The sequence below is a fragment of the Triticum aestivum genome, chromosome 2D (genome assembly GCF_018294505.1).
Source record: "Triticum aestivum cultivar Chinese Spring chromosome 2D, IWGSC CS RefSeq v2.1, whole genome shotgun sequence".
NCBI classification, from domain to species: Eukaryota; Viridiplantae; Streptophyta; class Magnoliopsida; order Poales; family Poaceae; genus Triticum; species Triticum aestivum.
This window is the reverse complement of record NC_057799.1, coordinates 141,104,036-141,115,277: the sequence shown is the minus strand read 5'-3', so window position 1 is coordinate 141,115,277 and position 11,242 is coordinate 141,104,036. Positions and strand designations below refer to the sequence as shown.

At 44.2% G+C, this 11,242-nt stretch overlaps 1 protein-coding gene across 1 annotated transcript; it reads left to right on the top strand.

The window, feature by feature from the left end:
• The first annotated feature begins 9,609 nt into the window (after positions 1-9,609).
• Positions 9,610-11,230, top strand: LOC123049069 (transcription factor LRL2). Its single transcript, XM_044472065.1, has 5 exons — positions 9,610-10,153; positions 10,245-10,454; positions 10,567-10,632; positions 10,739-10,804; positions 10,899-11,230. The coding sequence occupies exons 1-5, from the start codon at positions 9,686-9,688 to the stop codon at positions 10,995-10,997; spliced, it is 909 nt and encodes a 302-aa protein (XP_044328000.1). The 5' UTR covers positions 9,610-9,685; the 3' UTR covers positions 10,998-11,230.
• The last annotated feature ends 12 nt before the right edge of the window (positions 11,231-11,242 follow it).

The following is an 11,242-nucleotide window of genomic DNA, read 5'->3' as shown; positions in this document are numbered from 1 at the left end:
TTTGGGACTAACCTATTAACCTAGAGCCCAGTGACAGTTTCTGTTTTTTTCCTTGTTTTAGAGTTTCGCAGAAAAGGAATATCAAACGGAGTCCAAACGGATGAAACTTTCACGATGATTTTTCTTGGACCAGAAGACATCCATAGGACTTGGAGTACACGTCAAGGAAGCCACGAGGCATCCACAAGGACGGAGGGCGCGCCCAGGGGGGTAGGGCGCCCCAGCCTTGTGGGCCCCTCGTGAGTCCACCGACCTATTTCTTGCGCCTATATATATTCTCAAATATTTCAAAACCTACCAGGAGAGCCACGAAAACACTTTTCCACCGCTGCAACCTTCTGTACCCGTGAGATCTCATCTAGGGGCCTTTTCCGGCATCCTTCCAGAGGGGGATTCGATCATGGAGGGCTTCTACATCAACACCATTGCCTCCCCGATGAAGCGTGAGTAGTTTACCTCAGACCTACGAGTCCATAGCTAGTAGCTAGATGACTTCTTCTCTCTCTTTGATTCTCAATACCATGTTCTCCTCGATGTTCTTGAAGATCTATCCGATGTAATACTCTTTTGTGGTGTGTTTGCCGAGATCCGACGAATTATGGATTTATGATCAGCTTATCTATGAATATTATTTGAATCTTTTTTGATTTCTTATATGCATGATTTGATATCTTTCCAAGTCTCTTTGAACTATCGATTTGGTTTGGCCAACTAGATTGATTTTTCTTGCAATAGGAGAAGTGCTTAGCTTTAGGTTCAATCTTGCGGTGCTCGATCCCAGTGACAGAAGGGGAACCGACGCGTATTGTATTGTTGCCATCGAGGATAACAAGATGGGGTTTTCATCATATTGCTTGAGTTTATCCCGCTACATCATGTCATCTTACTTAATGCATTACTCTGTTCTATGAACTTAATACTCTAGATGCAGGCAGGAGTCGGTCGATGTGTGGAGTAATAGTAGTAGATGCAGGCAGGAGTCGGTCGATGTGTGGAGTAATAGTAGTAGATGCAGGCAGGAGTCGGTCTACTTGATACGGACGTGATGCCTATATTCATGAACATTGCCTTAGATATCGTCATAACTTTACGCTTTTCTATCAATTGCTCGGCAGTAATTTGCTCACCCATCATAATATTTTTTATCTTGAGAGAAGCCTCTAGTGAAACCTATGGCCTCCGGGTCTATTTTCCATCATATAAGTTTCCGATCTACAATTTTAGTTTCGTATTTACTTCCTTTGCAATCTTTTACTTTCCGTTCCATAAACCAAAATTACCAAAAAATATTACTTTACCGTTTATCCATCTCTATCAAATCTCACTTTGCAAATAACCGTGAAGGGATTGACAACCCCTTTATCACGCTGGGTGCAAGTTGGTGTTTGTTTGTGCAGGTATTCCATGACTTGCGCGTCAATTCCTACTGGATTGATACCTTGGCTCTCAAACTGAGGGAAATACTTACACTACTTTGCTGCATCACCCTTTTCTCTTCAAGGGAAAAACCAACGCAAGCTCAAGAGGTAGCACGCCGCTACCCCAACCAAAGAGTCGTTGGGCGACCCCCAGCGTCGAGACCCACTAGGCCGGCCAGCACTGGCATCCATGAACCCGTCCTGCAGCCCCGAGCACGAGACGAGTTCGGTCCTGCAGCACCGTGAGGGGGAAGAGGTCAGTCTTGCTGCACCGTGCGCGAGATGAGCTCGGTCCTGCTGCACCGGGCGCGAGACGAGCGATGGACCACACCTGGGAGAGGGCCAGCCCTTCGATGGAAGTAGCACTCGGGCGACGAGAAGATGGGACGAAGGTCGAAATGGTCCGATCGCACACGAGCCGACGCCGAAGAAGCCGGCCGCCGCCGCAGGCAGATCCGCCGAGCCACCGTGAAACCGCCACGACACCGGGAGGCCACCACCACGCCGGACCTCCCCACGCCGCCGCCCACGGCCGGAGCAACGGCCACGCCCGGCCGCTGCCCTACCCGCGTCGCCCGGCGAGCTCCAAGTACCGGAGCCGCCGAGCACGCACCACCACTGCCACACGCCGCCGGCCGCCCCCATCGGCAGATTTGGCCGGATCCAACCATGAAGCGACAGCCACTCGCGACTAAAGCCGCCCTCGGCCCGCGCCGTCGGTGGGCAGAGCAGCCGCCGCCGTCCAGCCCGTCGCGCCACTGCCACGCCGCCGTGCCATACCACGCCGCAGTGTCGCCCCGCCCTGGGTCAGGGGGGCACCCCGGTCCAGATGCGCCAGCCCGCGCCATGGCTGTTGGGAGAGGGGACGAGGAGGCCACGCCGCCGCCGCCGCCGGCCAGGCTTCACCCGGCCGCGCCCTTTGGCGGCGGCGAGGGAGGAGGAGGAGGAGGGGAAGGGAGCTGGCGGGCGGCGCTCTAGGGTTCTTCCTCGTCGCCCTTTGATATGAAATTTAAAGCGCACCTCTCGCACCAAATTATTTACCAGCAATTTCTTTTTGGATTTTTTTTGACTTTTTGTTAATTTTTCTTGACCGGGTGCAGATGAGCCTGGACTCAGAAATGGACATTCGCCCACTCATATAATATTTAGCTATGAAAATATAGTACCTTATTGATATCTGGCTCACCTCATTGTCTCACAAAATTCCTAAGAGCCCGTGCTGCATCTGTTTATAATACCTACAGTCCGTTTCTTTTCTCCCTTCCTCTTTTTCTCCAACTCAATACAAATGTGATATGAAAATTTCTATAACATACTTCCGTCACTTTATTGTACCCGCTCCTATTTTCCTGGGTGCAGCGTAGAATGAGGCAACGAGCAAGCGATATCACTTGAACGGGTTCAGATTGACTATGCTTTGTCTTCGTGCTTTCATGATTGAATATGTTACTCCCTCCGTTCCATAATATAAGAGCGTTTTGACATTGTATTAGTGTAAAAAACACTCTTATATTATGGGACGGAGGGAGTAGATGTTTGTAGTCTGTAGTATGTGATATGCTCTGTTTAGCACACTAATCATGTTGCTAAACTAGATTAAGCTTAACAAAAATTTCTTAATAACCTAATACTTATAGCACTGATTAGTACATATATCTATTAGCAAGAAATAATGCAGATAGACTGAACAAGAAAACTAGTAAGCTACAGCCAGGTAGAATATGCATGATCAAGGCCATCTCACAAAACAAAAAGATAAGTGGCTCGGAAGATCAAATGATATATCTGCACCCGAAACCTCATAAATTACAAGGATCCCACCTACCTCAACTTGCACATGAAAAGACAACCAGTAGTGGACTAGTGGCACTTCGATGACTTGAAGCTCTAGTTCCCCAGGAAGATTTTTAAATCGATTTTCCAGGAAACTTGGCGAGTCATGCACTTACACAAAACAAAACTGGAAAAAGAAATATCTCGAGGACTCTTGGTGGTTTTAATCATCGCCAGCATTATTTCACCCACTTATAAAATAGCACAAATTCGTTTTGCCTGCCAGATCTTCCTTCTTTTTTTGCCAGATGGGATATTTGTGTACCTGGAGAAAGCGTTGTGTGCGTGTCTAGGTTTGCCGTCCATGCCGACTGCGGCGGAGCTGTATTTGTGATGGGATTGTTTAAGAAACATTATTATACTGGAGATACACGTAATTGACATCCATTTGTAGGCGTCGTGTAACCTAAACTATTTTCATGTACGGCTCATATTATTTTATGGATCCGTAGCACACCAAAGGCTAACTGCATCTTCCATAAACAAACTCCAGTTCGGTAAATTGAAGAGAGCTTGGAAGTGGGTGGTGAGATGCTAATGCTAGCTCATGGTGCATCCGGTCTTGGTTAATATGTTTGGACATCTTCAAGAATCTAAAATTACGATATACGAACATGGCCTGTGTATGATATAGTCTACAAATTCTAATTTCAAATTTGAACTGTCCAAAGTGCTTTCATCAAGAGAAGAAGTATCCATGACAATTTTGTGTACGTGCGCAACCTTGCGTGTTGTCTCTTCATAAGAGTAAAACTTCGTCCTTTCTTTTCAAGTTTGACATTTGCAAAATCTTCAACTCGGTGAGATGGGACTGCATCCCCGGCCTTCCCCAGTGGAGAGCCTTTCCAAGTAAATTTCGAGATTGGATCGCCGCCTTGTTGTGCATCTCCTTCTCGAGGATTCTTCTCGATGGTGTGCCCCCCTCCCCCAATTAAGCATAGTCACAACCTTCACCAAGGCCCAAGGGGAACCCTATCGCCACTCGTATTTGTCATCGCCATCAACCCACTCCAACAAGTACTCGGTTCGACTACAAGACTTGGTTTATTTCACAAGATTAGAGAGTGGGGAGCCACTTGGAGGACCTTCCTTCATGCCGATGATGCGGCGGTTTTCATGGCGCCGATAAAGATAGATATTGAAAACCTCACTCGCGTCTTGTGTTGTTTTGGTGAGGTCACGGGGTTGGACACAAACTTTCAAGGAAGCTCGGTTGCTCCCATCCGAAGTGGGCACTTAAACTTGGCGGAGTTCCTCTAAAGCTTGCTCGCGACTCGTGCTTCACTCCCCGTGCAATGCTTGGGCCTTCCCCTAACGGTTTGACAACTCAAGATGGCAGAATTTCGATTCCTCGCAAGACAAGGTTGCGGATAGGCTTGTTCGATGAGAAGGGCAAAACATCGACAACTCGGGTCATGTAGTCCTCGTCAAGGTGGGGTTTACTTCACAAGTGATTTACCATGCAACCCCTTTTGTCATGTTGCCTCTAGTATATGGATATCACTGTTTTAGTCATCCTCCTTTGTTTTCGTATGTGGAGGTGCATATGTATAATGTCCTTAAATTCTAGTATAGATACTTATGTTATGGCATACAATTTAGGCGGAATCGTCAAATGGCGAAATTTCTCTTCGCCGAAAGGGATACATAGAGTCCCACAACTTTTGAGAAAAAGGCCATGCTATAAATAAAAAATCATATGAGAGGGATTGGTGGATTTCCTTGCGCGAGCAGGGTGAGTGGGGGAGGGGGTTGCTCGTGGACATCTGGCGGTGTTACTGATGATTCTAGTAATATGTGACATTATGTAGTTTAGTTTCTTGCTTGTACGTCTCTCGTAAATATTTTGTACTCGGTTTGTTTCCTAGTTTATCTTGAGGAAATGTAAGATTGGTCACCTTATTTTAAAAAGTATTGAACTGGATGCCAAACCGAGAGTAGGTTGATTATTATATTTAGCACAAAGATAAGTGCCCTAAATATTCCATATAATTTCAGAAGTACTAGTGATCTATATGGTCTTATATTTCTTTACAGAGGGCGTAATATTATCAAACAAACATCTGATTTTATTTTGCACATAAAAGAAACGCCTGTTACCATGACCATTGCATGTGCACAATAAACATATGGACATGAATGTTTATGATGGGGCTTAGATAAAAAAATTCCACGTAATACAGTAACATCCATGGTGTTGCTAGTATAACAAACGATTAGCTTTCAGAGAAATTGAAATATATGCACCTCTAAAAAATTCATGGTACGACTATTAACTTAATTAGTGAATGTTTTGCCTTTAGCTATTTGAAATGTTGGCACTTGCTAGTGAGAGATTAGTGGGCTGGTGGCACAATGAATGAGGTCTTATAACATTCTTCCTGCTTTAGTATTTAAGCAACAAGCTTAAACACATTGAGAAGAGACCTCTAAAGAGGAGGAGACAACGGCTTCACTACTAGTTTGCCGAAAACAAATGCTAACTTGGTTCTTCAAACGATGGTAGAGGCAAACAAGTGGGTCGAATATTCTCTTTGCTAATGATGAGCAGAAGATTAGTTAAGCTATAGACAGTAGCTAATTGAGAGCTTAGCATGGTTCAGTATGCAGCACGAGACTTAATCACAGGCAATTGTCAGCGATATGATATTATTAATTTTCAGTTAATGATATGCTATTAAATTAAATGCGGCCTTAAAAAAGAGCAACTGTTAACTACTAGAGTATATTTTTCTGTGATTGCGTGTTACGCTAAGATTTGCATGTTGGGTTAGTGTTCTTGATAAATTTAATAACTATGTCATGGCTTCTCTTTTGGTCCATCAGTTGTACTAAATGCTTTAGTTTATCTCATCTAGTTAGTTACATCAGACAAGAAGTTAATTGGATGCTAGGTGGTTAGGGTTTAGCGGTTAGCTAGTTTAATCACGTCAAAACATGACAACGATGGGCAATCATGAAACGACTTGTCCTCCCTTTTCATAACCCTTCTCTGGGGAGTAGTACGTGCATCTTCTTGATATGCTAATATTTTTGTTATGCCAATGATGTCACCGATTCTTAATCAGTGCAATTGAGCTGCATCTCAGTGACAAAATTACTAAGCTTATCCATATGATAATTGACATGGAGCAGGGGCACGTTTGCACACAATTAAAAATAATTATGTTTGGTCAAGTGCTTACTAGCTAGTGAAATGATGGAGTAGTAATTCTAGCCCAATGCAATGGACCAAGAGTGCTGGCAAACACTGAAGGATTCCAAGTGTGTGGTTTTATTCCAACACCAGATTTGCTTCCTGGATTGGTGACAACACTGACAGCCAAGGCCAAGCCTTTTTATTCCCGCATTAACTCAGCTGTGATCTCTCTTGTCTGAAATTAAGAATGTTCAATGTATTTAGCATGGTTTTTCTAAGTAGACTTATTCAGTTCAGTAATCAACCGGGAGAAAGTGCGCATAATTTGAAGTAGGTTCAATGCACTAGCTATAACAGGAGAAACACATGAGGGAGGATATTTGATTAAATCAAAATGCGCACTATCTTAAGAAATCAGAGATATGATGACACACAGCAGGAAACTTCCTTCTCTCTTTTTGTAAACCAAGAGTCAATCAACATTAGTGGAGAAAAATCAGTACATTGCTGTTAATTAGTCATATGTCAACCTGTCATGTCATACCAAGCAAATGTCAACTGCCTTAGCTGACAATGATTTAGCACTTAGCAGTAAGTTATGTGCCTGGGCAAGGACAAAAGAGTAGTATGCATTTTACTACAGTTTTCTCTTGCAGTGATGTTTGTTTCCTTTTCTTCTCGATGTTAACATCAAATATTCAAGCAGAGAAATATTTCATATCTTTGACCCCTAGCCGACAAAACACGTTATGCGAACTCATTCTCTCTCTATCTTTTTATTTTTGCTACAAATAAGGTACAACCTTTTCCAGTTAAGAATGGGTTCACAATGCGTTTAAACAACAAATTTTGAGAAACAGAGCGTATGGTTCCTATTGGTCCAGCAATGGCTTGGAGACAAGAACAGTACAAACCATCTGTCCATTGACTTGTTAGAGCTACCATTTTTTTAAGAGAACAGTACTGTACAGATTTCGAGAATAGCTTCTCTCTCTGATCATGACAAGAACTGTACTAATCAAGTAGTGAAGTTAAATTGAAATGTAAGTACACACAAAGTACGCCGACTTCCGTTAACAACGTAGGATGCCATCATATAAGTGGATGATTCAAGTTGACTGATTGCGCTATCATTTGCAAAGTACACAGAACAATTAAAGAACAAGCCTCGTTGATATGTCCAGAATTTTCTGAAGTGTAGTTCTACGCTGATTGATCTGTACCGAACAACAACAACAACAATTAAATCGGAAATTCAGTACAAGCAAAGTATGATAAGTTCCATAAGTAAGCGTATGGTACCAAACTACCAATCAGACGAGTGGATATAACTTATCGTCACAAATTGTTTTGCAAAGTACAGAGTACAATTAATGAGCAGTTGATGGAATAACCTTTCGATCTTAAGATTCAGAAGAGATTCTGATCTACTTTGCCAATTGGGCCCTAACGCCTCATCCGGACAGGCGACACGGGTGGCGCCCTAGATCCCTCCCCTCGGCGTCCTCCGCTATTGATCTTCTTGCCGCGGCCGTCCACCCTCTCGCAACAGGTTTTCGCTCCGCTTTATAAATTTGATCTGGCCTTTACTGCTTTGATACATTGCCATACAGTGGTGAGGAAACTGCCAGGCAAACTTCACGTGGCTGACCGCGGTGGGGAGCTTGGGGAGGATTCACCGTGCCTTCTGTTGCGGTTTGATCTGGCCTTTACTACTTTGATACATTGCCATACATAACCAATTAAGGTCAGAACTACGGTTTTCATTGTGAGAAACTCATGATCTGGCCTTTACTGCTTGAATTTGGCGATAGCAGCGTTAGCGCGCTGTTCCCTTCCTGAAGGCGTTGCTTTTGGAGAACCGTTCTTGCAGTCCTAGTGTTGTAAAGGGTAATCGGTGTGGCAGCTTCGCGTGAATCATTGTTGCTTTTTTTTCCTTTTTCTCTTATATTTTTAATGATTTGTCTATATGCATCCTCGATGTTTAAATATAGCTCTTGATATCATGTCGTTGCTAAGACTCGGTTTAAACAAGTTTGGTCCACTGAGACGGAGACCCACATGTGGCAACGAGGTTTGCTCATGGCGTGCCACCAGTAGATGCCGGTGGAAGAAGACTTCGGCACCACCAAAGATTTGGATCTGTTTTTCAGTTTTCTGTAAGGATGCTTTTGTAAGGGTTTTTTTTTAATACTTTTGTAAGGGTTTTTTTTAATACTTTTGTAAGGGCTTCGGCACCCCCCAAGATTTGGATGTGTTTGGCCAAAAAAAGGTGTATCTTTCTTCGGCATGCAAAGAACTTAATTACATTCATATTTGATCATTGTTGTTTTGTACCTGGTGCAAGATTGGCCACCACTTACAAGTTATTTGATCACTGCTGTTTTGTGTACATACTGCAAGATTGGCCACCACTTACAAGTTATTTGATCACTGCTGTTTTGTGTACATACTGCAAGATTGGCCACCACTTACAAATTATGTGGCTACTGCTATTTTCTTTACATAAAGAATTTGCCACAATCTTAAAACGACATCGCAATGCTATAATTGAACTCACATGCATTTTTAAGAATGAAGGCAGAAATTCTGTTCTCCCCCATGTTGAGGATCTGACAGCTCTTCAAGTTACAGGAAATGGCAGCAACGTAGTAGTGCCTGCAATGCAACCTCCATGGGAAGCACAAGATCACACAAGCATCAACTGGTATCTATCTATCTACTGATCTCAATAACAACCACACGAACTAAATTCCCATAATGATCCTGGCTGCTTCCAACCTCTCGCCTCAACCTCTACCCCTCAGCTCACCACCACCACGGCCACCACTTCCCACGTCCCACAAGACGAGTGATTGTGCAAATGCCAAGCCAATCTCCTCATCACCTCCAACATAAACATATCTTCCCCGGACGATAAACAATATCGGCACACCATCGCGGCATAATTGCGCATGAGGGTCTTGTTTATCCCGTCGATATCAAGATCAAGAATCCGGCAGCAACGCCTCAGCAGCGTCCCCACGGGACGGACGGACGGTTTGACCCTAGAGATAACATTTCTTTCCTTCCAAACAGACAACTTGGTGATGAATGATAAGGTGATTGATGTACATGCTTCCGTACTTTGTCAACAATAGAGGCCAAGCCACCCTGCAGGGCTGCACCCTACAAATACCCTGCACAGACCCACGGCAGAAGCACTCAAGTCAAGGCATTCTCTCTCTAAAGCTAGTATTCTGCCCCTCCCTTGCCTTGAGCGGTTGAGCCTTCCCTTCCAATTCTCCCAGCTGAAATGGAAAGCTCCTACAGTTCAGCCATGCCGATGGAGACCGACATGATGTCGCAGTTCCTCGGAGGCGACCACCACTGCTTCGCCTACGAGCAGCAGGACGAGTCCATGGAGGCAATGGCGGCCATGTTCTTGCCTGGCCTCGACACCGACTCCAACTCCTCCTCCAGTTGCCTCAACTACGACGTGTCTCCACAATGCTGGTCACAGCCCCAGCCTCAGCCAGGCCATAGTTCCAGCGTCACCAGTTTCCTTGATCCGGCACACGGCTACGAGAGCTTTGAGTTCCCGGTGATGGACCCCTTCCCGCATGCCGAATTCCAGTCCCACTGCACCGACATCCCCTACCTAGTCGGCGGCGGCGAGGATCTGAGTCCTCTAGACAGCAACTGTGCACCAGCCGGAGGTGAAGAAGCAGCAAATGATCATACACCTGTGACTAACAAGAGGAAGTCCAGAGCTGCCACCACGGTAAGCTTTAAGAAATTTCAATGGATTGGTCACTTAATTCAGTTGCAATGTTGCTTTGATCCATACTTATCATAATTATGTACCGATGCAGGCATCAAAGAAGGCCAAGAAGGCTGGCAAAAAGGATTTCACCAGCAACGACATCGAAGGCGACGAAACCTATGTCATCGATCCTCAAAGCTCCAGCAGCTGCACCTCAGAAGATGGGGATCTGGATGGCAACGCCAAGTCGAGCTCGAAAAAGACGGGCACCAGAGCCAGCCGTGGAGCAGCAACTGATCCTCAGAGCCTCTATGCAAGGGTAAGTACTCAGCACACGACATCACAAAGTGCAACAAAAAAGATGATAAAGGGTGCATGGTTGATAAATGTTTCTGAATTCTAATGGGTGTAAATTGATATCAATTCTGCAGAAAAGGAGAGAGAGGATCAATGAAAGATTGAAAACCCTGCAGAACTTGGTTCCCAATGGAACAAAGGTAGGTTCCTGTCTGGGATGTATTGGTCTGCAAGGACCTATAATTTGTACCTATATAACTTGGTACGATAAATTGAGGTCTAACTTGGATTAATCTGACCTGACAGGTTGACATCAGTACAATGCTAGAGGAAGCAGTGGAGTATGTTAAGTTTATGCAGCTTCAGATTAAGGTGTGTAACATCAACATCTACATTTCCTTGTCAATCTGACCAAATATTTATCATAACCAAAAGTACTAAATTTTCATCGAACATTTATGTGCAGTTGTTGAGCTCCGACGACATGTGGATGTATGCACCCCTCGCTTACAATGGGATTAACGTCAGCAGTCTTGAGATGCACATCGCTGCTCTGCAAAAATAAATACCACTCTGGAGATGTGGCACTAGCTAACACCGAACTGCATAGGGATTAATTGATTCTGGTCCTTATATATAGTTCCAATCATTATACATGTATAATGTAACTATACTTGTTTTGCTTCATACTTTTCTTGGAATTTCCTGGGAGTTATACAAAGAAGTAATCATAATCATGTAAATGATCAAAGGTCACAATGATTTGATTGGCTTCACATTTCAGATCTTTCTTTTTCATGTCACAGGGTT